The 27,865-nt window shown below is 38.9% G+C and overlaps 1 protein-coding gene across 1 annotated transcript; it reads right to left on the bottom strand.

Moving 5' to 3' along the window:
* On the bottom strand, nt 1–27,865 carry PARD6B (par-6 family cell polarity regulator beta). The gene is made up of 3 exons (XM_058177597.1): nt 27,555–27,865; nt 19,708–19,930; nt 1–2,467 (listed from the first exon to the last, which is right to left on the bottom strand). Exons 1-3 carry the CDS (start codon nt 27,633–27,635, stop codon nt 1,638–1,640), a joined length of 1,134 nt encoding a protein of 377 aa, XP_058033580.1. The 5' UTR covers nt 27,636–27,865; the 3' UTR covers nt 1–1,637.

The following is a 27,865-nucleotide window of genomic DNA, read 5'->3' as shown; positions in this document are numbered from 1 at the left end:
TACAATATAATTCATCAAGCTAATTCACAGTAGTACCGAACATACACACAGTAATTTTTATTGTGGAATAATTTTTTTCTGCAATTCTGGATTGTACCTCAATCACAACTACATAAAGAAAAAAGGTATAAACATATTCCTAAAGGTTAAATATAAAAATTCCTTTGCTTAGAGCTTTATATTTTTTTTTTAAAAAAAGCCTTTTGTCAAAGGGAAAGAAGTTCAAATGATATTTCCCACGTTTATGATTATACAATTTGCCTTCTTTAAAGATCTCTTCACTGTAGAAGATACTTCTAATCGTTAAAAACAAATCTATGTATAAGATACCTGATTGCCAAATCTATCCTTAAGAACTTGCACTTGGAATTAAAAACACCACAAAAAACATTCACATTATAGATATAATAAAACTCCAGTCAACTTCTTGGCTTGGTAACCTTCTGGGCAAGGGGTTCTTTAATGGACCTGCTCTTCGGTAAAGGAAGTTGCTTGCTCACCTGGGTGTATTGATAGTGCTCCAAGAAGCAATGAGCATTCTCAAAATTCTCTTAATTCCATTGAATGACATAAGCTAGGTTAGGTTAGGTTAATTCTAGTTCTGTATATTAAAAAAAAAAACAAGCAGGGGAGGGGAGCAAGATAAAAAGAGTGGGTTTGTCAAGGATCTTGCAGCTGCTCAAGGACACCAGGTCCCGACACTACATTCTGCAACAACAGAAAATCCCACTGCTTTTAATGGGCTTGGATTGCATTGCAACATTTTTGATCATGGCATTTTTTTACTGAATGGGTTAGATAACTATAAGTGATAGACCTAGAGCAGGGCTGTCAAACTCCCAGCCTGCGGACTGGATGTGTCACGTGCTGGCCGGGTCCACGCCTGGATTAGTGAAGGGGAAAAAGTCCCGATATGTCATGTGACACCGCTGTGACGATGTGAGTTTGATGCCCCTGGCCTAGAGGAACAATTTAACTGACTTTCAATAAGTTGCCTTATCCACTGGAAATTTATTCCTCCAGCATCAGGAATAAATCACAATACAGACAAAGATTCATAAATTAAAAACAACAATAGTTATACCTCCCAACTAACCATTCCATTAGTAAATCCAAAGTATATTTGTGTGAACAGTTGCACTAAGATTTATGAAAACTGAAACTTGATCTATTATAAATCATTCTGTAACTTTTTAATTAATACATATTGGGACATTGGTTAAAATGGTGGTGTGTAGTGTTTAATTACTTTATTAATATTTTAGGTTAAAATAAGGCATTCTCAGGGCTGGATCTCATTTGACTTCAAGATAATGAGATAAATATATGCAAATAGAGCCATGATAAGAACCAAATACTGGCCCTTATAAATGGAAAACAGGACATTATAATACACCATTTTGAGCAGTAGGATCATTGTTCCGTCTTGACGATGTAAGATGAGAGCCAGCCCATGTTTAAAAACAAAAATTTACTCAGCAAGATTTCAAAATGGAACAAATGAAGTGAATCACAACTCCATTCTGTTAATATAAAAAGCCACTGAAGTATAATAATTGAGAGGTATGTACTGTATAGGTGCCGCCAAGTAGGTACAGTTTTTGGCCTCTTAATTTGAAAAAGCAAATAAAACACTTTCACAATGTGATGATTGTCCCGTCTTCTTCTAAGGTCTTTTGGTCAGAATCCTGAATTTTAAATTCCACATTAATGCTGCTTGTTGAACAGTACAGGTTGACTTCCCTGGAGGAAATGAAGCCATTCTGCATGGATTCAAGGTGGGTCTCAGTTTGTGTCAGTGAATCCAGACTTTCATTGGATGGGGCAGCTTTTGGAATTTGCTGTGGCTCCCCATTATCTTCAATGATTATATCGTCTTCATCACTGTCTTCTTCCTCGGGTTGGTAGCGTGGCACAATGTGTGGAGTGTAACTTGGAAGGCTGTTATCCGTAGACTGTCCTGAGCTACCAGAAGTCCGGCTGTTCCTAACAACATTGTTCCTCTGGTTTGCTGGTCTCACAGTAATGATCAGATTGCGACTGTTGGCAATCATCATATCTGTAACTTGATCGAGGCTTTTTCCTGAAACTTCTATACCGTTCACTTCTAGGACTTCATCATTGACAGCCAGTAAACCTGTGCTTTGAGCCAGGCCTCCAGGAACCAGCCTGGATATGAATATACCAGGAACTTTTTCTAGCCCATGTGGGGTTACTCTGACACTGGAGCCATCGCGTATATAAAATCCTAGAGGCTTCTCAGTTCCGTATTTATAAAGGCGCACTCTGCGATGAGTTTCTGGGAGTATGTCCACATCGATAATAGAAGACACTGGCCTGAAGTCTTGTGGCAAGCTAATAACAATGTGTGGCTTTTTCCTATGGTTGTCGGGACGGAGCACATTGGATAAGACGTTTTTCTTCCTTGTCATTGTATCTGTCCCAAAGGCACTGTAGTCTGCATCTTCTATAGGAGAAGGAGAAAATAATGTATTAGTAATTATTAAAAGGCAAGACATATTCCAAATAGCCTCTAAAACATCACTCATTAAAAGACAATTCAGTAATTAGAAAAGTAAAAGCAGCTAGAAAGAGCAAATGCACAAATGTAGAATAGTGGTACCCGGTTCAACAGTGAGAGAGATTTAGGAGTCCCAGTGGACAATCACTTATACCTAAGCCAGAAGCGTGCTGTAGCTGTCAAAAATGCCAATGAAGTCTTAGGTTGCACCAACAGAAGGGTAGTATCGAGATCGCGTGAAGTGACAGTATTGCTTTATACTACACTGGTAAAACTGCACTTGGAACACTGGATCTAGTTCTGGTTACCATAATACAAAAAAGATGCTGAGATTCTAGACAGAGTGCAGAGAAGACAACAAAGATGATAACGGGTCTGGAGATTAAACTGTACAATGATTGTTATGGGAACTAGTCCAGTGATGGCTAACCTTTTCTGGACCAAGTATCCAAAGCACATATGCGCATGCCCAAACCCCCAAAATGCAATGCACGTACAGCCCCGCCCATGCGCCCTGCGTATGCGCACGCACCCCCCTCCACACGCACCCCCGTGCATGCACAGGCTTCCCATATGTGCCCTGCCCCTCCACACATGCACATACACCCTGTGCATGCTCGGCAGAGACCCGAAGACCAACTGACTGGTTGGAGGCACACGCGCATGCAGGGCAGAGCTGAACTGGGTGACAGCTCATGTGCCCACAGAGAAGATGCTGCATACCACCTCTGGCATGTGTGCCATAGGTTCGCCATCATGGGTCTAGTCTATAGAGAAGGACTAGGAGTGATATGATAGCAGTCTTCCAGTACTTGAGGGGCTGTCACAGAGAAGAGGGAGTCAACTTACTCTCCAAACTGCCTGAGGGCAGCACAAGAAGTAACAGCTGGAAGATCATTAAAGACAGATCCAACCTAGAACTAAGGAAAAATTTCCTGGCAGTGAGAATAATTATCAGTAGAATGGCTTCACAACCCTCCAGAAGTTGTGGATGTCCCATCACTGGAGGCTTTCAAGAAGAGCCTGGACAACCATTTGTCTAGAATGGTAAAGAGTCTCCTGTTCAAAGAAGGGGTTAATATAAGACCTCCAGGGTCTCTTTCAGCCCTGTTATTCCAAGTTCTATGAATTTCTTAAAAAAAATCATTTTGCTTAAAGATAATATTAGGACCATTATGGATTTTGGTTCTTTTTCTTTTTGTTCTGGGATTGTAGCACAGATATGACTGCTAGAAAAGCAGAAACTCAAAGCATGTAAATGAAGAGTCAATCATTTGAGGTAAGAGATGTACTTGAGTAGTCTTTATTCCAAATGTACTTCTATCTTCCATTTTTGTTTTTATTTCTCAAGTTTCAGAATATGAGAATAAAAAGCATGAGGACGGGCAAAGTGCCAGGGGACCCATTGCGGCCAAGTATCTGGATAACAGCTAAATGACCTGGTTTTAATCTCCTGAAAACAAATACCATTCCACAAACTTTCTTCTCTGCCCTCTTCCAGAGTAAGCAAAATGACTGGCAACAGACTAAATAAGTAACATATTTAAACACTGGAAGATACTTTTAACAAGTGGCTGAACCACAAACTAATATTCCTGGCAACCTGCATAGCAAGTAAAAAAGTGCTCCTCAGCTACTGCAAAATACTTCAGTTCAAAAGAGAAGAAAATAAGTTTTGATGAAATACTTACATTTCTATAGTCATATTTAACTTGTTAAATGTGGCAAGTGAACCATTTTGTCATACTTGACAAAAAGTGTCTTCTTTCAGACAGAGCAATGCAGTTTGAAAATCAGAGCTGAGGTAACTGGTACGAAATGGTACAGCTTAACTGAGTCATCTGAAATATGCTAAAACCACCAGAATCTTGAAATCTATTTTGATAAGGGTATTCATACTTCCAGGAAAATTATCTACAGATGTCTAGAAGATGTTGCAAGACTCTTAAAAGTTGCTTTATTCTGACATAAACATATTTGAGCTCATTTTCAATCAAGTTACACATTATCATTTATAGTCTTTCACAACTTGCTACAGAAAAACACTATGTAAATTGTTTCTCTACCGGGAAACAGATAGTAAATAATTCTATGTTTTGTTAGGGACTACATAATTTGACCAAAAAAATCTGCACACCTTACAAAAGCCGTCATAATTCTATAATGGTAAGAACTCTAAACAAAACTCCATATTCATGAGGAACAGTGATAAAATCCATGAGATCTCACTTATTCCTGTATACTCAAAAACCTAGAAAAACCAGGGGAGAATATCAGTAATGCCGAGAAGCTGTTTTCCATGGAATCTAATCTGTTCTACAGAAACATCTAGTGGAAGAATCCAGATAATATTTCAAATTCCTAAACAGTTAGAAAATAATCCAAGTCTCTGTTATTTGAGCAAGGAAAGAATGCATTCACAGAAATGGGAGAGGGATCTTTTTTTAAAACAAATCTATATCTGCATATCTACCTGTCAAAATTTGATTCATTTGCACTTCCATAAGGTAAAGGTTCCCCTCGCATGTATGTGCTAGTCGTTCCTAACTCTAGGGGGCGGTGCTCATCTCCCTTTCAAAGCCATAGAGCCAGCGCTGTCTGAAGACATCTCTGTGGTCATGTGGCTGGCATGACTACACGCCAAAGGTGCACGGAATGCTGTTTACCTTCCCACCAAAGGTGGTCCCTATTTTTCTACTTGCATTTTTTACGTGCTTTCGAACTGCTAGGTTGGCAGAAGCTGGGACAAGTAACAGGAGCTCACCCTGTTACACGGCACTAGGGATTTGAACTGCTGAACTGCCGACCTTTCAATCGACAAGCTGAGCGTCCGCATCTCAGCCACCATGTCCCTAATTGCACTTCTGTATCACATATCAATTTCAAGATTTCTATGCAAACATTTTTTATTTGCTTCTGCAACATAGTTTTCACTCTTTGTCTCCCTCCCTCCTCACTTTCACTTATGCCTAAACAACTATGAAGCATAACTGGGTGTACATAAACTGAATCCATGGATGAAAACAATCAGTTGCATAACAGCAAATGTGTATAAAACGAATCCTAAGTAAAGAAAAGGAAATCACTACATGTGACAGGCCTTTTTTTTTTGTTATTGTCAAAATTGGATCCTGGGACAAAATGGACATGGAAGAAAAGAAAAGTAACTGGGGATGAAAACAGAACAATTTCAGAAAAGAAAATCTTGTATTAGCAGACAAATTTTTCAACAGGATAAATAGAAAGTGAGCATAAGGAGAAAGGATATGCAGACTGTTTAGAATAAAGCAAAGAAATACCTTAAAAATGCATCAGAAGTATGTGTTGCTAAAAGGAAGAATAAATAAAATAAGCTTGGTGGAATAATGATGTTAAAGAAGCTGAGGATGAGAAATTTATAGATAAAAAAGCAGGAAGAAAAAAGATACTATATAATGACTATAGAAAAATGGGTATTAAAGAGAATGTAGTCAAAAAAAGCAAGGAATGTAAAATTGAAAAAGCAGGAAAAAGGCAACATGATTTTGAGGGTATTCTTAAAATTATAATTATGGAAGGATTACATATACTCTGCCCTCAGCAATGATATTAAAAATACAAATGATGAAATGGATTGGGCTTAAGCAAAAGAAAGAATGTTTGAAGAAATATTTCAGAGATTTTTATAGGTATAATAGTGTTACGTTGAAGAGGGCAAATGAAGCAAACACTTTAAATTTAAAGTTTTGTGGGGCTTGTTAAACATAAGTTTGAAGATTCCATCTAGTCCTTAAGATTGGAAGAATGACATTATTGTCCTCCTGTAACAGTTTGACAATAACAACATTTTCAAACTGGGCAGTTTTAAGATATGTGGACTTTAACTCACAAAATTCTCCAGCTGAGGAATTCTGGGAGTTGAAGTCCACACATCTATCTCTAATCCTATAACAAAGGGGAAAAGCTACAATCTGGTTAGATAAATTAAGTCTCCCTGGGAAAGTAGTTTGACAGAATTTGGACTGAAATAGTACAAAAGGTTATTTTGGTTTGCTTATTTGGATCTTGCATAGTATTACATTTTTTCCTGTTCCTATTTTTTATCATTGTACACCATCCAGAGTCACAAATTGTGAGAGCAGCAGCTTTAGAAATCCCTTAAATAAGTGGAAGACAAATGAAAATTGCGAGCGTACAGTATGGTTTACTGTTAGACAAGTATTCCAGACAAAAATTTGCAATTCATCACATATTTTAGAAATATATAAATGTCATTTATTAGTGAATAGAAACTTCTTATGGAGTTTTTGCTGAAAAACTTGTGATTTATGGGTTTCAAGGTTAGAAAGGGTAGCTTATGGAAAGAAGGAAATTATGATGTAATCTTAGCGAAAGAGGATAAAATATAAATCTGTAACTGCTATCAGAAAGATTGAAAGCCTTTTCTTTGGAATTGTTCCTCCTCCATTTCTTTTTCTATATTTCTTGTTCATTTTCTTATCATTTTCTTTATACTTCAATTCAAAATTTGTACTTTCTAATTCTGTTGAAAAACCTCAATAAGAATTAATTAAAAATAAAAAAGTGTATAAATGTAATTAAAGCTACTGTATATTTGTAGGTTTGCGTAATGCTTTTGATCAGCTGAATACCTTGCATGAATATGGAGTTAAAGGTTGGTTGCTGAACACCTCAAGAACTTTTCAGAATGGGAGTAAATCATGATTACAACAAATGGAATGCTTGAGGAATAGTTTAACTTTAAGCAGGGACTAAGATAAAGATGTGTGATGTTCCCTAAATGCTTGATATAGGAAGCTAGCTGAATACCCGTGCTCCACTACAACACTACATGATCAGGCTTGATAAATCAACACTTAAGAATTTGAAAATTAATGAGTAGTTACGATCGGCCTCTCTTCTCTCCTTCTCTCCCTCAGGCTTGCCCCACAGAAGCCTCTCCTCTCTATCCCCTTCTCTCCCTCAGGCTTGCCCCATAGATCATCTCCCCTTCTTTCCCTCAGGCTGGCCCCACAAAAGCCTCTCCTCTCCCTCTCCCTCAGGCTGGCTCCACAGAAGCCTCTCTTATCCTATCCCCTTCTTTCCCTCAGGCTGGCCCCATAGACCCTCTCCTCTCCCCTTTTCTCCCTCCACCTTGACCCACAGAAATATCTCCTATTCTATCTATCTCCTGTCTCCCTCAAGCTTGCCCCATAGATTCTCTCCTATCCACTTCTTTGCCTCCACCTTGCCCCACAGAAACATCTCCTATCGTATCCCCTTCTCTCCCTCAGGCTTTCTAGCCCCTTCTCTCCATGAGGCTTGCCCCACAGAAGCCTGTCCTATGCAATCTCATTCTCTCCAGAGTTATTTTCAAGTTGGGAGGGGGAGTAGAATGTCTAATTAGCATCAGAGCGTGTTATAATAATATAGGAAATACTAATGCTCTGATGGTCATTTTGAAAAGTCCTTTCTTAGCGAGCACCTAGAAGCCAAGAGTAACATACGTGGCAAATTTCAAGTTTGTAGGCTTTATGGTTCTGGAGATTTTGTGATTAATATGTGAATGGTTTTCGCTTTTAGATATATATATATACATACACTTATGGTGACATTAGAGGTGAGTTGGTTAGGGTTGTGAATATATATTTACGTTTATACATATATATACATGATCCCAAGTTGCTGGTTGAGAAACCAAATGTTTTGCAGCAAATCTCAGACACTGTACAATGTAACATGAACTATAGAACTGAACATTAACATTCAAGGATCAAGGAAAAATACCATGAATAACTAAAAGTGAGACCTACCTAACAAAAGTAGAGTAAGTAGTCGAATTTCTGTAGTTTGACTGAATGCTTAGCAAAGATGGGGAAATGGATGGAAAGAGAGATTAAAAAGAGAACATACAGTTGTAGTGCTTTTTGAGTATCAAAATGTTGGGAACCACCCAGGTAGGGCAAGGAGGAGGAGTCAAGTGAGGAATTAGCCTTGAATCATTGCATAGCTGTAAGAGATCTAGAGTTGACACCCTACCCCAAGCTCCATGGGACCTTATCTATCTGTTCCCAAAGGAATCCAAGCAGGAATCTCGGGAGATTCCTGTATTATAGGCAGAATATAATAAAGTAATTAGTTTGAATTCTACATGTGTGGATCAGGTTGCTTGAGTCTAACACAAAATAAAGAGTATTAAACCTCACTATTCCCTTGCCTCTTCCCCAGCCAGATGACAAACGTGGCAAACGTGTTCAGCAGATGAGGCTCACTGCCTTCTTGCTCTCACCCATCCCAGGACTGCACCCTCACCCAGTGCTTAGATCTTGGGCCACCAGGAGGAGGAGGAAGATGGCGAAGTCAGTTGTGGGCAGTGGAGGGTGGCAGTGGGGGCAGCAGGGGTATGGGGTGGAGTACAGGGTGTCCAGAAGAGAAGATTGGGGAGTAAAGGTAGGCGGATGGGGGAGTTGAAGTGAAGGCAACCATAACAGAGCAGAGAAGCATGAGATTCTCGCCTAATGACAGTGCTATCCTAGCTGAACAACCCCAACTAAGACTGCTGAAATTGCCATCGCTAAGTGGGGCTGTCATATGAAGTTTTGCTTAATGATCACGTTGCTTATTCCATACAGAATATTCAGCTTCCAAATATTGCTCTAAAATTAGAGACCTAAACAGCAGCAAATTCTGGTGCTATTTTTTGATCGAAGAGGTTTCAATCTTGATTGCAGAAAATATGACTTCTGTAACAGAGTTATTAGTGCTTGGAACACAGTACCTGACTCTGTGGTCTCTTCTCAAAATCCCCAAAGCTTTAACCAAAAACTGTCTACTATTGACCTCACCCCATTCCTAAGAGGTCTATAAGGGGCGTGCATAAGAGCACAAATGTGCCTACCGTTCCTGTCCTATTGTTTCCTTTCATTATATCCAATTAATATAGTTATTACACACTTATGCTCATATATATGCTTATATATTATATAGTTATTTTCATGCTTATGCTTATATATACTGTTGTGACAAATAAAAATAAAAATAAAATAAAAAAAAAGATCAAGCTCCACTAAATGTTATTCAGAAAAGAATATCAACCAAAAAAATCAACTTCTTCATAATCAGGTAAAAATGCTAGCTTTATGGCTTATCTGCTCTGGCATACATAATTTCTTTCCTTTCTTTTTCTGTTCAACTCTTCTATTCTTTTATGTCTCTTTTTTTAATTTAGAGGGAGGCCCTCTATCTGTTAATGGGATAGATTTCTATAATTCATATAGAAATCAATTATTTTCCAAATTTGGGGATTAAAACTATAGTTAAGTACCTTTCTTTTGCATTTTTCACAGTGGAATGAAACCTGTTTTTATTACATAGATTAAGATGGCTAAGCTCCTAAAAATTGGGGTCACAGGTTATCTCAATTACAATGTTTATATGCTACCATTCTCCCAGTATAATTTAAAATATTTTTGGACATCCACTAAAGAACCATTTTAGTTTTTGATCACTTTGATATTTGATCCAGAAAACCTTATCACTTTGAGAAAAGAATGCTAAAATTTACTAAATGAAATGCAAACTGTTTTGAAAGCTATTCCAACATAGCAGTAGGTGAGCAAATTTTTAACTGAGGTTAAAGTTAAGTGTAGTTTTCTCAGTGTTCAGCTTCAATCCAAGTTGAAAGCTCAGTTTTTATAAGAGATCAGTTCTTTCAAAAGCAACACTGTTATCTATATTTAAATTAGAAAAGTTATTGAGTTTTGTTGATTTTATTCAGCTTTTAATATAAAAATAATAGAAAAAATATATATAGAAATATCTTGTTCTCAAAACATATATACTACATACTCTATATTGAAAGGTAGGAAAGGCATTTGTCTATACAATTGGTCACAAATTACTTTTAAACAGAGGTGAAATCCTACCAGTTTGGACTGGTTCGGGTGAACTGGTAATGATGATTGGTAGCAATCATCCCTGGTGGCCCCGCCCCCACCTGCTCAACAGGCGCACCTGGGCCACCTTGCCTGCCGCTTCTGTGTGCTGCGTTTGGAAGGGGCCGCCGCCGCTCTCGCCGGCCTCTCTCCCCACCTGGCTGCAGATGTCCTCCTGCCCTCCTGGAGCACCGCCACTGTGCTGCCATTCGCTTTCTTCCTTCTCCCACCACGAAACGAAAGCCAATGGTGGCGGTGGTACTTCAGGAGAGCAGGTGGGCATATTCAGTATAGTTGTCATCTGTAGACGTCACCTGCCCTCCTGAAGCACCACTGCAGTGAACAAAACAACCCCATTGTGCCATACCTCCTCTTGCAGCCAAATGCGCTGAGAAAAATGGCAAGGTTTTGTGCCAGGTGGCTGGGCCTGCAGTGGCGGCTTGAATGGCCCAATTAAAATTGTGAATGTTGGCATGGGGACCTCAGCTGCAGCGCTGCTCCAACCAGCCAGCCCATGCCAAGCCGGGCTGGCTGTTCAGTCTCCGCCGGCGGCTGGGCGATGCTGCATGCAGCGCATTGAGCAGCTGTCGGCCACGTGGCTCTTTGCCGGTGGCCAGCCCAGAGAGGAAGTGCACGGCCTCGGCTCTGCGCTTGGGGAAGCAAGGGGGAGTTACAGTGGCTTCCCTGCTCAGCCCCGACAAGCGATGCATGGTGCCCGTACCAGCATCCAGAGAGGAGCAGAGAAGATCGCTCCTTGCAAGCAGACAAGCAGAGCTAGCAAGTGTAAGGCGTGCCATGGGAAAAATGAAAGGCCCTGTTGTCCTGCAGAGCCTGCTGCTGCTTGAGTGGTGGTGATGGTGGTGGTGAGGAGAACGGTGAGACACAGGGATTAGGTCAGGTGGAGCTGGCTGACTCAGGGCTGCTCAGAAGCCGCCCGCCCCTGCCGCTGCCAGAAGTTTGGATGCCTCGGCTTCAGATCGCTTCCTCTCTCTCTCACACACACAAAAATAGAGGTTGGAGAGCTCTCTTGCTCTCTCTCCAAGCGCCTCATGCACAGCCCATTTGAGGAAAGGGCACGCACGGCTGGGTGCATTTGGCTTCAGGAGGCGGCCCGAGTGAAAGGTGGCCTTTTCTGCAGCATTCTCTTCCTTTCTTTCGATTGCCCTGCAAGGGGAGGGCTCTGCCTTTGCAGAAATGGGGCAATCAGTTTGTACAGAGGATTGGTGGGGGGGAGGATGGGCAGCCCTCTGGGATGGAGAGCGGGGCAAGAGAAGGCTCCGAAGTTTGCTTGGGCAGTGAAGCCAGATGGCGGAGAAAAACTCAAAGCGTTAGGGGCTTCAGAAGGGCAGAATGTGCTTTAGAATGTGCAGCTCCTGGCTCTTACAGTGAGTGACATACATGATGTCAAGTTGGCCATGCCCACCAGTCACATGCCCACCAAGCCACAGCCACAGAATCGGTAGCGAACATTTTTAGATTTTACCACTGCTTTTAAATCACTATTACAATTGCGAGTGCTCTCCGAGACATCACTAAATGAGGATTATCTGTATCTGTTTTATAGCAGCACACAGTAATTTAAGAGACAGGGCAACCAACTCTCACAGACACTTTTTATTAAAAAAAATGTCCACATAACCCCTAAAACTGGTTTCCTCTTCAGATCATGTAATATTCTAAGCATCTCAAAAATTACAGATGGCAAGTTAAAGTATGTCTTTGTTTTCTGATCAATTCCTCTTTGGTGATACATCTCTCAAACATTGGGGAAAATAAAGTAGCAGAAAGGAAAATTCTGCTCTGGGATTGATCCTATATCCCATATCATCAGGACTAACTGATGTTTAAGCATAATTTAATGGATTCAGACAATATGCTAAGAAGAGATAGCTGAAGCTGCTTAACCAAGAAAAAACTTGGTCATACACTATTATTGAAAGCTTTTTAGCTTACCATGAAATAACTATATTTCTGGGGCTGAGTGACATTCAGACCTAAACCAAAATACAGCTGAGCATGCAATTCTGTAAATATATATACAGTATAATTAAAAACTCAGCAGGATAGCATGCATGACTGTATAGCTTTGTGATAACCCTTGGATAATTTATTTTAAGGAGTATTCCTCCGCACAGAGGAACCATTGTTTTGACAACAACTAATCAGTTTAAATTTGCAGCAGTAAGAAACCAGAAGCAAAAGCTGTTATCATAAGAAGGAATGCCTACAGGGCAGAAAAGGTGCTCAGAAAAGGACTGCTTTTAAGAAACATACTCACTGATGTGAACCAAAATCTGCATGCTGAATATGCAACACAGATATCACCTACCAACTACATACACTGATTTAAACTGCCCCAAAGCCTTTATCAGACATCTAGAGCAAAATATAGATTTATGCTGTATTGTTTTTACTTGACTGCCTGATACTTCCTCTGAAAGCATGAACTGGCAATAAGAATAGTACTATTATACATTGTACATGCAACACTCCTGTTCCGCCTTTGCTTTTGGAACTTTTTAGTTTGAAAAGTGATAAAAATTGTTATTTTGTCTGAATATTTTGAAAGTCACAGTAAACCTTATAAACAGTGGTGAAATGTAAAATTTGTTACTATCGGTTCTATGGGCGTGGCTTGCTGGGGGGGGGGTGTAATGTGACATTGTGTGGGCATGGCCACCTTTTTTTATATAATTTTAAAAGCATTTTTCTACAACCGTTTTGGCCGAAGAGGTTGTAAAAAAATGCTTTTAAAAGCCTCTGACGATCCCAGCTGAGCTGAGCGATCATCAGAGGCTTTTTTTAGTTTTAAAAGTATTTTTTCGGCTGAAGAAAAAATGCTTTTAAAAGTTAAAAAAAAACACACTCTCTGATGATCGCGCAGCTCAACTGGGCATGGGAGGGGGGGGGCAGGGATTTTTGCTATGGGTTCTCCAAACCACCAACCACAATCACTACCGGATCGAATGATCCGGTCCGAACCGGGAGCATTTCACCCCTGCTTATAAGGTTGTTTTTGCATCAGCTTGCGCCAATACAGTCTGCATTTGAGCAAATGGGGCTAGTAAACTATCTGCAGCCCGGTTTGCCATTTATTCTATGTAGGTCTCAGGCTTTTCCATTATTAAGACACCAGAAAACAAATCCAAGAACAAACGTAGAACATTTTTTCATGTTTCTCTTGAGAGGACACATCCAGAGTTTATGTTCACTATTAATACTTGAATTGGCTAAACAAGCAATGATCAGCTTATTAATGCATCCACTCATAAAAGAATTTCCTGCGAGCCAGTCTTGTTATTTTTTAATGTGCAGCAAATATTAGTCAATGTTTTGTATCCAATCATGAAATTCCATTTGTACAAAGCTTCTATGGTACTAGAAGTAGGAATTCATAAATGTTCTGCCGGTGGTTATGCAAATAGTAAGGAAGTGAAAAGCCCACCCCCCACCTTCCTCATTTTTTGCAAGCATAACAGTAAATGCAAACACTTGCAAACATTAAAAGAAAAGTGCTATTAAAGTGTATCACCTTATGCTAATATATGATGTGAGGGTTTTTTAAAGTGGATATACATCTATTTATATCTCTTGGATGAACATGTAATTGAGAAATTACATTCTTTGCTTAATTGGAAAGTAAAACTAGACAGAGTTTCTTTATCTGCATTTAATGAGGTCATTTCTCTAATGAGATGATGTCTGCTATCAGAGTTTACGATTTCCATGCTGCCTCCCAGGAAGTTACAGGTTCCAGAGAGGCAGTGCGTGGGTGATGGTGGCGGGGATATACATTCATACGCAGATTTCTTGCATAACTTTGGATGTACTCCTTATCAAGAGACACACATTCTAAATTCCTTAGCAAAAATTAAGCCTGATAAGAAAACACAAATGGGTAGAAAAGTTGCATATGCTGAGGAGTATCATTACAAAATGCTGCTTTCAGTGCAAAGTCTAAACTATCAGATTACTCCTCTTAATGGCTATTGTGCAAGTTGAACTAGGGTAGTTTTTTCACTCTTTTAACATTTCAGCAAGCATGTCTTCTTTCACTGTACTATGACCAATCTCTCTGGATATTTTGTTTCAGAAAAACTATTTTTAACCATAGAGTTGAAAGAAGCCACCTAGGCCAGGGGTCTGCAAACTTGGCTCTATTAAGGCTTGTGGATTTCAACTCCCAGAGTTCCTCAGCCAATTTCCAACTCTGGGAATTGAAGTCCGTAAGTCTTAAAAGAGCCAGGTTTGCAGACCCCTGACCTCAGCCAATCCCGTTTAGCGTTAGAATACAAATTAAACCATCCTAGACAGATTGCCATCTAGCCTCTGATTGAGCCGTGTACAGTGCATGCCAAAAGGAGGCATGGGGTAAGTAGAACAGCCTGCGGAGGGAGGGAGGTGATCAGCTGTGGCGTGCAATCTTTTTTTTTTTACTTTTAAAAGCATTTTTTTACAACCTATTTGGTCAAATAGATTGTAAAAAAATGCTTTTAAAAGTAAAAAAAAGGCTCTGACAATCATGTGGCTCAGCTGTGATTGTCAGAGCCTCTTTTTTTACCTTTTAAAAGCATTTTTTAAAAGAAGCATCAAGTGGACAATTTGGTAGGCATGGGCGGGGAGCCCAGGGATTTTTGCTACCAGTTCTCCGAACCACCTGCCGCCATCGCTACCAGATCAGCTGATCCGGTCTGAACTGGGAGCATTTCACGCCTGATAAATTGTTAGATAAGCAATATACATACATGGAGCTTAAAGGTAAGAAATAATCCCAGCCCTACAAAGTGGATTATTTGCCCTAATCATATGACTATTAAAAGACTGCAGCCACAGTTGCTAAATTTGACTTATGAATCAGTCTCTTACTTCAAGAGATTCAGCTTAGATCTTATCAAAATTGACACTGGGGAAATACATAGGACAGAAATGCTGGGGAAACTAAAAAACACAGCAAAAACACCAGGAACAAACCTTTGATATCTGAAAACAGGAGAGAGCAGAACTTCAAACATCTTTACTTGTATGCATACAATACAATGGGAGTTACTTGTGTTAGGATTGTGGCCTTAAATATATGGTTGTGTAAACAATTGGATTATTTGGCTCTGGGTTCAATAATTATGACTTGCCACTGAAGGAGAGTGACTGAGGCAACCGACAAGCCTCTGCTTTCACTCAGAAGCAGAATGGATTCTTTGTGTGACTGTAAAACACAGAAATAGACACTATCTTGGCATATCCAAGCTATTTAGATTCCAGAGTACAATACAATGACCTGATACACTGACTATACATGAAATTGGCCACTGGAATGTGTATTCCATTGTTTACTAATGTTCAGCCACCATTCACTATTCAGCGTCCCCATCATTATGTTTAATACACATTTCACAGTAGGGTACTTTGAACAAGAGACCATCAGTCAAACCTAACTCACAGAAAAGTTGAAATGCCAATGGATTTTTCATTTTATTAGCTATATCAGAGAAATAGATTTCAAGCCCTGTCAAATAAACTTACAATTTAACTAAGACAACAAAAGTATTCCCAAATTTTCTTTACTTTTTAGTATCTATCTATCTATCTATCTATCTATCTATCTATCTATCTATCTATCTATCTATCTATCTATCTATCTATCTATCTAGAGGGACGCGGTGGCTCAGGGGCTAGGACTTTGAGCTTGTTGATCGAAAGGTCGACAGCTCAGCGGTTTGAATCCCTAGTGCTGCCGTGTAACGGGGTGAGCTCCCGTTACTTGTCCCAGCTTCTGCCAACCTAGCACTTTCGAAAGCACGTAAAAATGCAAATAGAAAAAATAGGGACCACCTTTGGTGGGAAGGTAACAGCGTTCTGTGCGCCTTTGGCGTTGAGTCATGCCAGCCACATGACCACGGAGACGTCTTCGGACAGCGCTGGCTCTTCGGCTTTGAAACTCAGATGAGCACCACCCCCTAGAGTCAGCAACGACTAGCACGTATGTGCGAGGGGAACCTTTACCTTTACTTTACCTCCATCTATCTATCTATCTATCTATCTATCTATCTATCTATCTATCTATCTATCTATCTATCTATCTATCTATCTATCTATCTATTTCTTTCTCTCCATCCATCTATCCATCCCCCATTTCTCCATCCTGGGGGAAAGGGAGAGGGAGTCAAAGCAGTGGTCACTGGAAACAAGGCTTTTTCTATCAATGTGTCCAAAATAAAAAAACCTCCCCCATTCCTCAGCACATTGTCCAGTTCCCAAAAAGCATTTAAAGGTTCCATTGCTGATTTCTCTCTCTCTAGTCCTTCTTGTAAAAAGTATAATGGAGTCATAAAAAATAGTTCTTTCTTCTGTCATTCCTCTAGCTCGAGATTCTTCCCTTTGTTCCAGATCATTCATATCTGTCCTTCATTTCATAAAGAAAAACTGCAGTTCTCATTGCTTAGCTTGGAATGCACTTATCTATCCTGAGATAATTTACTTCAGTGTTTATTACAAATAGTCCTTGATTTACAACCTTTCATTTAGTGACTGTTCAAAGTTACAGTGGCACTTTAAAAAGTGACTTATGACCATTTTTCACACTTACAACCAATGCAGCCTCCCATATTGCAGTGTCCTGGTGTCATGTGATCGCGTTTTGCAGCCTTTGGACAAGCAAAGCCAATGGGGGAGCCAGATTGACTTAACTGTGGCAAGGAAGGTCCTAAAATGGGGCAAAACTCACTTAACTGTCTCGCTTAGCAACAGAAATGTTGGGATGAATTGTGGTTGTAAGTCGAGGACTACCTGTCCTTCCATATGTAATGCAAGATCAAACTGTGCTATCCTGCTAATCTGGTATTCACTTCCTGTAGGAAGTTCTCCTTCAGCTGATTGCTTATATAAGCATCATGTGTAATCAGCTAACTTTTATTTCTTTCTCCTCTTTCACGCGACTCATTCTGTTCTTCCTGAGAAAAACAGTTCATAAGAATTGCAATTTAATTCAAAGAAATTTTTTTAGACTAATAAAACATGTTTCATCTAAAGAAGAGCCAGTCTCATTTCACACAAAAAGGCAGCCAGGTTTTTTCTTTTTCTTTGCCAGTGTATCTGATTGGTAAACAGCACTTAAACTGCAGCTTCTCCCATTTGGGCAGCAGAAGTAATGAGAACACAAAGGGAGGAATATGTAGCCAAAAGGCTACTCCTTGATCCAACCACAGCTGACTGGATCTGAAGAAGGGCAGAATTAGAGATGTTACCTTTGATATGAAAGCCGCTTGAGTGACTTTGGGCTGGTCCCTCCCTCTCAGCCCAACCCACCAAGAAGGGTTGTTGTGGGGGAAAGGGAGAGGGAGTCAAAGCAGTGGTCACTGGAAACAAGGCTTTTTCTATCAATGTGTCCAAAATAAAAAACCCTCCCCCATTCCTCAGCACATTGTCCAGTTCCCAAAAAGCATTTAAAGGTTCCATTGCTGATTTCTATCTCTCTAGTCCTTCTTGTAAAAAGTATAATGGAGTCATAAAAAATAGTTCTTTCTTCTGTCATTCCTCTAGCTCGAGATTCTTCCCTTTGTTCCAGATCATTCATATCTGTCCTTCATTTCATAAAGAAAAACTGCAGTTCTCATTGCTTAGCTTGGAATGCACTTATCTATCCTGAGATAATTTACTTCAGTGTTTATTACAAATAGTCCTTGATTTACAACCTTTCATTTAGTGACTGTTCAAAGTTACAGTGGCACTTTAAAAAGTGACTTATGACCATTTTTCACACTTACAACCAATGCAGCCTCCCATATTGCAGTGTCCTGGTGTCATGTGATCGCGTTTTGCAGCCTTTGGACAAGCAAAGCCAATGGGGGAGCCAGATTGACTTAACTGTGGCAAGGAAGGTCCTAAAATGGGGCAAAACTCACTTAACTGTCTCGCTTAGCAACAGAAATGTTGGGATGAATTGTGGTTGTAAGTCGAGGACTACCTGTCCTTCCATATGTAATGCAAGATCAAACTGTGCTATCCTGCTAATCTGGTATTCACTTCCTGTAGGAAGTTCTCCTTCAGCTGATTGCTTATATAAGCATCATGTGTAATCAGCTAACTTTTCTTTCTCCTCTTTCACGCGACTCATTCTGTTCTTCCTGAGAAAAACAGTTCATAAGAATTGCAATTTAATTCAAAGAAATTTTTTTAGACTAATAAAACATGTTTCATCTAAAGAAGAGCCAGTCTCATTTCACACAAAAAGGCAGCCAGGTTTTTTCTTTTTCTTTGCCAGTGTATCTGATTGGTAAACAGCACTTAAACTGCAGCTTCTCCCATTTGGGCAGCAGAAGTAATGAGAACACAAAGGGAGGAATATGTAGCCAAAAGGCTACTCCTTGATCCAACCACAGCTGACTGGATCTGAAGAAGGGCAGAATTAGAGATGTTACCTTTGATATGAAAGCCGCTTGAGTGACTTTGGGCTGGTCCCTCCCTCTCAGCCCAACCCACCAAGAAGGGTTGTTGTGGGGGAAAAGGGGAGATAGAACTACTTATGTATGTTCACCCCATTGAGTTACTTGTGAAAAAGTGATAATGGCAGGATAAAAATCTAATAAAAAAAATAAAATAAAAGTTGCTTCTCAATGGAGCTTTTTAAAAAAACAACAATAATAAATAGATAGCCATGAATAATTTTAAAACTTAGGTTAAGGCTCTATTTCTTAATATGCCATCTAAGATAATCAAATTACATTTTTTCATGTAATTGCGCTAGTGTTTTTATTCTGACATTTAACTACCACTATTGTGCATGTATTCCTTCATGATAAAGTTCAGCAAACAAAATTCAAATGCGGCAAAGGAGGCAAGAATAGACTAGAATAGAATTTTTTATTGGCCAAGTGTGATTGGACAAGGACTTTGTCTTGGTGCATATGCTCTCAGAGAACATAAAAGAAATGATAAAATGATATTTAAGTTATACGGCATGATCCAAGGATTAAATTAAAGGTGTTTCTGTTGACAATCGTGTGCTGTGAAAAATGGGGGGGGGAGCACAGTTCCATTTAATCTTGTGTACTGAAACAAAATAAAATAAGATGCAACTTGTTTTACATTGCACTGTATTGCACTTTATACAATTTTAGATCATGTAACAAGAAGAAAGCACAGAAGTAATTTCAAATTATTCAGGAGTTTTCAAGCTAGCACTAAGTGTAATTCCAGCAAAAACAGAAAAAATAAAAAATAGCACACATCTGACATAAAGAAACTCATTGAAGACTGTAATACTAATGAAATGCTTACCTTTTCGCTGAATAAAAATCCGAAGCAAAGGATTAGCAGTAGAAACTGCTTTGTGGTAGTTGTCATCATTATTAATTGGTAGGAGATCTCCGTGAATGTCTGTATATCCAACTAAGACCTCAACATTGGGTATCTTGTGAACATGCTGAAGTAATCCATAGAATTCCTCAAATCTGCCAGGCTTTGATCTTTCCAAAGAAAAACGTCGGAACTCTGCACCAAACTATAAGAACCAGAAAACATTAGTAACAATAGGAAATGTATCAGAATACTTTATAATTCTCAAATTGTCAAATACATGATAAGGATTGCATCTAAGATAAGAAAATGAAAGTTCTTGTTCCCAATCATTTCTGAAATGTCTACCTAGCTTTGCATTACAGTACCATTCTCATTCACTGATGTACCCTCTTTTATCCTTTTATGGTCTCTATATCCCAGAACAATTCATATGTGGTATATAACGAAATCCCACTTATCATGATCCAATAGAATATATGTAGTTCAACGTTGAATTGTGGAGTCACTCATTGATGTCAAGTGTGGTTGTTTGTTTGCTTGCAGATGTTTCATTACTTCACTAAATAATATCATCATGAAACATCTGCAAGCAAACAACCAAGCTCAGAGAGAATCAATGACTTCACTTATCGTGACTGTTTATGCACCCTACAAGATCAGAAATGTGGGCTGAATAATTTTCCATTTCAGGAACATTTGTGAGTTTCAGTTATAGATATTTATTTTCTCACCTCAATCCAGGGGAAGGTTACTGCAAAATCTCCATTTCTTCCCAATCAGCTGGGACTTGGGAGGCAGAGAATTGATGAGGGTGGGGTCAGTTAGAATTTTTACTACCAGTTCTCCGAACTACTCAAAATTTCTGCTACTGGTTCTCCAGAACTGGTCAGAACCTGCTGAAACCCACCTCTGATTATATTCCAGAGGGAGGAAGTACATCCAGCAGGACCAAGAAGAGGAAGGGCCTTTTCTGTGGTGGCTCCCTCCTTGTGAAACAACATCCCCATGTTTGGTCCCCATTTTGACACGCTTTCACAAGCCCTGAAGACCTGGTTTTGCCAATGGGATGGAGCTCACCAAGTAGCTTATTTGACTGATTGTTGTTGCCAGGGATGTTGTTGCCAGGGGTGAGATTATTGCTTTGTATTGTTTTTATATTGGGTTTTTATTTTTGTAAGCTGCCAAGTCATTGAGAGTGATTTAGATGGTCATATAAATATTCATAAACAAACAAACAAATAAACGCATGTCAAGCCACTGGTCTTCCCCATTCTCACTAGCCCCAAGATTCCTGACATTCATGCAAGATTTGACATATGATATTCAGTAACTTTAAAAGCAGTAACTATGGCACAGCAAACAAATACGTCTATACATTTGTATTTCTCTCTTTCCAACAACACAAACCTACAAATGAGTTCTCTATCCCACACAATCTGGCTATTCAGTAAGTATGCACAGGATTACACAGTAAATCTCCTAAGCCGTTTCCCCTTTTCAGGTTCCACTGCAATTGAATTCTACATCATCTTCTGTTACAAAATGCTCCCCCATATTCTTGCTCACTCACTTCATAGTCTGAAATTTATTTTGAAAGGAAATACCAAAGTACTTCTCTACATCCTTCTAAATTGCTACCTTCCTAGCTTTGGAGGCTTTTATTTAATAAGGAATGTGGTAACAGCATTTTACACCTGAATGGACAGGATGCTGGATTTTTTTGGTTCATGCATGTCACCTACACAATTATTTAAGCCTGTATATCAAGTGTGCATGTAGAAGAGGAAATTATAAATATAAATTTCCTTTTCCAATAGTTGCACCTGTGGCTAGTCCATATGCTTCACTTTGTAGATCTCACAATGCCTTTGACAGAAATAACAGCAAAGAAAAAATTCAAATATTTTCTACATTTAAGTTCAATCAATCAATCAATCAATCAATCAATCAATCAAGCCTAAAGATAAGGATGCTTTTCCAGCTCTGCTGACAGCATCAATTAAAGCAATTGGTCATTCCCTTCTTCCAGGGTATTTTTTTCAACTTCTTCTCTGTCTAGCCTAACAAGGTTTAAAAAGATGTCAAGATAGCATGCTAAACCTTTAAAACCAAAGTAGTCAAAATGCAGAAAAAGCAGCAAAACACAAACCAACCGCCCACACCTATCAAAGTCTAACAGAAATAATAATGAGCCAAAATAACAGGAATTAATTTTACAGCAGTAAGAAATCTTTATATATGCATGTTTGATCAGTTTTTAAACTGAAGTTCAAGCGTACGTGAATTTCAAATAACATTTCAACTTGCTTGGCCTAAATTTTTAAGAAACTTGATACATTTCCAACTTCGCTGAGTGCCGCACTTGGCTTAAATTTTATAGAGGCTTACATGCAGACTTGCTGCTGGAGATTTTGCCTTAATCTTCAAGACATTCCTGACCACCTTGATTTTACATAGTCAAAGACGACAAGCATTAATGGGGGATTTATGATTTTGCCATCTATATGGTTCAAGGGGGCTTTGTTTCGGCTGAAACAGTAGATTTTTAATGCTGATCGGTAGAGAGATTTAAGCTCTAGCCCTTCCTAGAACGGACTTATTTTCCGCAGTTATTTTCTTTTCCAACTCACAGAAAGCCTTCACTCTTATTAGATTTGATGAAGCTGGGAGTTTAAAAGCTCTCCATTATAAGTGTCTTTGCCTTTCTGCCTGATGAAGTAGAATCAGTGTCATATCTGCTTCTTTCTCTGCTTTATGGCTGAGCGCTTAATAAAGATTCTGCCAATCAACAATGATGGAGCTCAACAACATGATGGCATTCAAAACAATCTAACCAAAATCCATACACAGGGAGTGTTCAACTGACAATCATTCATTTAGTGACTGAAGTTTTAACAGCACTGAAAAAAGTGACATATGACCGTCTTTCACACGACTCTTGCATCCCCATGGCCATGCGATCAAAATTCGAACACTTGGCAACTCCATGTATTTATGATGGCTGCAGTGTCCTGGGGTCATGTAAATCACTTTTGATAAGCAAATAAGGAAGCCAGATTCACTTATCAATCGTGCTACTAACTTAATTGCAGTGATTCACTTAACAATTGGGGCAAGAAAGATCATAAAATGGGGCAAAATTCACTTAATTGTCTTGCTTGGCAATGGAAATTTGGGGCTGAATTGCGGTTGTAAGTTGAGGACTACCCATAACAGCTATACTAAACAAAATTCCACAGATAGGCTCCATCGATTTCCAGAAACCTGGACTTAAGAGAACATCCAGGTTTACAAAGATGTACAAAATGTCATCAGGATTATGGTCAAATGAATCTTAAGGGACATGGTGTTCCGAAGGACAGCCACAATGACAGAGAAGGCAAGCTTCCTGGTCCCACCAGGTAATATTGCTTAATAGATGGGACCTGAAGCATGCCTACCTTCCCAGAGTTAGTGACATAGGCAGAGATAATCAGAGGAGGAGGTCCCACAAATAACCCTGCTTCATGAAGATCTTTATAAGTGGTAACTGTCATCCTGAAGCCTATTTGGGGGACTGGTGCAGAGCAATAGTACAACACAGGCATATTGAGGAGCACCCATAAATGTCTGTATCACTATATATTGGATCAAATGCAGCTTCTAAGTGCTCTTCAAGAGCAGCTTGGTGTAGACCACATTGCAATTCATATGATCAAGGCGTTAGCAACTATGAATGGCTCTTCCTAATTCAGGAAAAGGTAGGGTTCATAATTTTAGCAGTCAATACAATGATGAAGTTAGCACTAGTTGTGAAAACAGTCATCACATATGGATGAACTGATCAAAGAAAAAAAAATCATCCCTGTGATGTCTTATTAGATTTATATCTCAGCTTTGTTTAACCCAGAATACCTCTTGCCTTCTATTTTCACCATAACAATCCTATGATGGTGACTAGATTGCAAGAGATCAACCTCAATACTCCACTTTGGCTTGTAAAGTATTTAAATAAATGGCCTTAATTTCAAACTATCTTGCATCCTTGTAAACATCTTTGTTGTTTGTAAGCTGTCTAGTGTTGCTGTGAGCAAGTAAGCAACTATATAAATTTTCTAAATCAATCAATAAAATCCTATATAGTCATTAAGTGTATATTATACAATAATCAAGCAAAACAAATGTGTTGTGTTCATACTTGTGTATCCATTTTTTTTTTAAAAAAACTGCATAAGTAACTTCTATCATATTGGTAGAATTATAGGGTGTTTCCAGATATTTACTCTGCAACATTTATGCTTTGTTCCCTCACTTTTCCATGATCCAATCTGAGCCAATCTTGTTCAGTATTAGTATTTTTATTCAGTGTGTGCTTATATCAAAGTACCAGAAAAGACTTATTTTTGTCCTATAACAGCAATAAACTTGTATGATATAAAAATGGATTAAGAGGAAGTGATTGGTGCAAAGCCATCCAGGGAGCTTCTATGGCTCATAAAGAATTAAAAACTAGATCAGACACCATAACCATCGACACACATTGGCTTTCCATTGTTCACTTATTTGTTTGAGATTTGATACTTTTTCTATAGGCTACGAAATCTGATTTTTTTTAGTAAAGTAAACTGAAGTCTGCATTTATTATTACTTTTCCATCTTTGTTAGAATGCTTTGGAAAATTACTCCTTTAGTTTATCCATTTTCTTCTTGCATGCTGTCATTTCCCTCCATGTTGTCTTATACCTTTGTGTATTTCTTATATTTATAAATTAATTATACACAATTTTTTTCTGCTTTAAGTTTTTTTACTTTAGTCTATAACAATGTTTCCATCTATTTTTTTATTAAGCTTTGTTACAGATTAACAGATGTATACTTAAGAGGGTAATAGAGATTTAAAAAAACCTCTTCTCCTGACCACATCATCATGCCATAGTTAAAAGATCAAGGATCAGATGAAAGACGAAAGGGTAAAATATGATACTGCTAGGCTCCACTCTTGTTCAGGATAAAAAGTTGTTTTAAATCTGTCCCACACCTTCAGGATTATTCAATTTTCCAATTTAACTTTGTAAGTATAAAAATATTTATAGTGCTAGATAGCCTCTCAAAATGCAGTCATGAAATAATTGTACTTGCTACCCAAGAATATAACATGGATGGAACATATTCTCCCTAACTGGTGCCAGTCAGTTTTTTCCAATTTGGATTCTTCATGTACAGTGAATTCTTAAGACTGTAAAATTCAATGTATGAATGTGCAAAAAAACCCAAAAAAAACCTATTCTCTGCTTTATGGTCCTTTTACATCGTTCTATAAATATTTCCCCATCTATTTTCATCAAGCTTCACTACAGATAATTAACTGTTGTATATTTATTAGGAAAAGATAAATAAACATTTAATACTCATTAGCTTTTGTTATATATAAACATCAGAGCTTTAGGAAAGTTTGATTTCATGCCATGTTTTCTGTATGCAACAGTACATGTTCAAAAGAAACATAAAAAGTCGCAATACACATGAAATATTGTTACTCAGATACAACTTAGAATTGCAGTTATTCCTTCATTTTCAGAAAGCTTTGGAACTAGCAGTTTGGAAATGCAGCCAATCTATAAAATCTACATATCATTGGGTTATGGTGATCAGTGCAAGCAAATTGTCTTAGTGAAAAGAAAGATAAAAATAATATAGGAAATACAATACAGAGAAGCTAGACTAGAAATGGATTAATATTTTAAAGGAGTGGTAAACCTCACTACATAAATAGGGAAGAGAACATGAATATTGTGGATTGTATTTCACATTAAATCTAAAATCCTGGATGCCAGGTAAAATGTGTTTTAAGGATCATGTTTGTTGCTTATCTAAAATGTTAGTTACCTTCAATAAAAGGATTTAAACTATAACTGATAGCAATTACTGTCAAAACAGTTTATTCCTCTCAGTGCTTAAGAGCAATGCCAAAACACTTCATCCGATCCAGTAATAGCTAACACAAAAGTAAATGAATAATAAAATGTTCTTTCCTAGTCAAACTATAGTATGACACATCCTGTTACTCAAAATGTCATGTGTATCACGGCATACCACTTTAATTTGTGGCATGACTACACAAATAATACAAGGGCAGTTTAATCTATAGAAAAGTATAATGTACTTGGGTGTGTACAAAAACACAGAAGTTTAGAAATCACCTCAGGGTAGCTATTTTGTACAGATACAATTGGCTTATAGTTAGTAAATGACAGGGCCTCTGAGTATTCCAAAATCCCCTAAAATGGAAATTAATCTATGCTGTTTTCAAAAATAATCCACTGTAAAATTATATTACTACATCAATTTTGTTCACTTTTAATATCAGAACTCAAGCACCTAGGCATGCACAATTTCAAAAATGGTTACAGTACCCTGCTCAGTAATGTTAAGGCTATAGTTAAATTAACATGGCTAAAGGAAACAGAAGGCTCAAAATGGCATCCCTTATACCCTTTTTGATAAGATTCTACAAGTTCTTAAAATGTGATCTGATCTGCAACCAGATTAAAAATGTTTAAACTAAAAAAAAAATCAATCAGGATGTTGAGGACAACTTCTGAATAACGAAGTATATCACATCTTTTAAATGTCATCTAAGGTTGTATGGCATACTGCAGAATCTGTGGATTAACAGCTATGCCTGGAAATGGATATGGTGACTAATCATTGCTTCCTCAGGTAAGACAGATACTTGATTAAAAACAAGAATACTTCCCCCCTCCCCCCAAATAGCAAAAGGAAGGAATTCTAATACAATTTTTGAGATTCCTCTGTCTGGGCAAAAACTAGTTATTACAGCATGGAACAAATATTCTGTGCGTAGAAGGGAACGCAAACTGTGGCAAAGGGATAATGCCTACACATAACCACACCCTATTAGTTTATACCAATCATGAATATTGGCCTACATCTCCTACTCTATAATCATCCATACTCCCTTTAAAGCTTCTTACTGTATCTTTTACACACACACACACAAATTATAAAGACAAGAGGGAATTCCGTCATTTTCCTGTACAAAACAAAATGGTTAATACTTAACTCAGAAGAATTAAGTCAGCTTCTAGTGAATTCTAGTGCAATTGTTGCAACTACTCATTTAAAGTACTTTTTTTTTAACGAACCAGGATTCATTAAAAATCCTTACCTAGTCCCTACTCCTTACCTAGTCCCTACTCACTTTCCAACTGACACTTAATCCCAGATGAATGTCCCCTAACATGTCATAAGAAGGGGGGTAGGTTTTAGTGACCCAAAAATGAGAAGTTTGTTCCGGGTGGGCAATTCATCATCCAACCACGCAGGTAACACAGTAGAATGTTGTTTCTTCTTAGCATATAATCACATCCTAATCCTAATCTGATTTTTTTTTTTTAAAAAAAGGAAAGAGCGGAATTCAAGTTGGCGGTGAACTGTACTCACCATCTCGGATCTAAAGTATTTCCTTACACCTTATAGCAGGTACAATGGGAGGGCAAGTAGGCAGGTGGGATTATTAAACCCTCAATAGAAATACCCTCTTTACATGGTCAGGAACACACTTCTCCCTCCTGCCCCCGCGACTACAAAGAGATAATAAAAACCAATCCTTAATTAAACGAAACCCTTCCTAGCCCCCCCGCCCCCGAAACAAGACAGCCGCCTCCCTTTGCAATGTTCTCTTCCCTCCTTTAACTACAACTAAAAAAAAAAATCGGACTTTTTTTGGAGGGTGGGGGTGAATTCTCTCCCCCACTCCCAGCCGCTGAAGCCACATACGAGGAAGCCTATTCCTGCTCCCACTCCGCTTCGCGGACGCCACCCACCTTGCTCTTCACTTCCATAGTGCCGAGGCCGCGGCTTCCCCCGCTACTACCGCCTCCTCCACCTCGTTGGACCCGGTTCATGCCGCGCGGGAACTCGAAGGTCGGCTCGGCGGGGCGAAGAGAAGGGGTGGGGGGAGAGCGGCAGCGGCTCGCAGCTCGGCCGCCTTCCACTAAAGCCGCCGCCTCCCGTCTGGCTCTGCGGAATAGCCGACGCAAGCTCGCCTGCCCGGGAGCTAAAGCAGAGGGGGCGTGCGTGCGTACGTCCGTGCGTGCGTCTGTCTGCCGCCCGGGCTGCCAAGCGCTGGCACCTG

This window comes from Ahaetulla prasina, chromosome 3, assembly GCF_028640845.1.
Source record: "Ahaetulla prasina isolate Xishuangbanna chromosome 3, ASM2864084v1, whole genome shotgun sequence".
NCBI lineage: Eukaryota > Metazoa > Chordata > Lepidosauria > Squamata > Colubridae > Ahaetulla > Ahaetulla prasina.
Note: the sequence above shows the minus strand (reverse complement) of the source record. Positions and strands in the feature narration are given on the sequence as shown.

Coding starts and splice junctions, on each gene's coding strand:
- PARD6B (XM_058177597.1), bottom strand. CDS start 27,635: ATGAACCGGGTCCAACGAGGTGGAGGAGGCGGTAGTAGCGGGGGAAGC. Junction 19,931..27,554: donor CTATGGAAGTGAAGAGCAAG/GTGGGTGGCGTC, acceptor TGGTTCTTATAG/TTTGGTGCAGAGTTCCGACG. Junction 2,468..19,707: donor GATTTTTATTCAGCGAAAAG/GTAAGCATTTCA, acceptor CTTCTCCTATAG/AAGATGCAGACTACAGTGCC.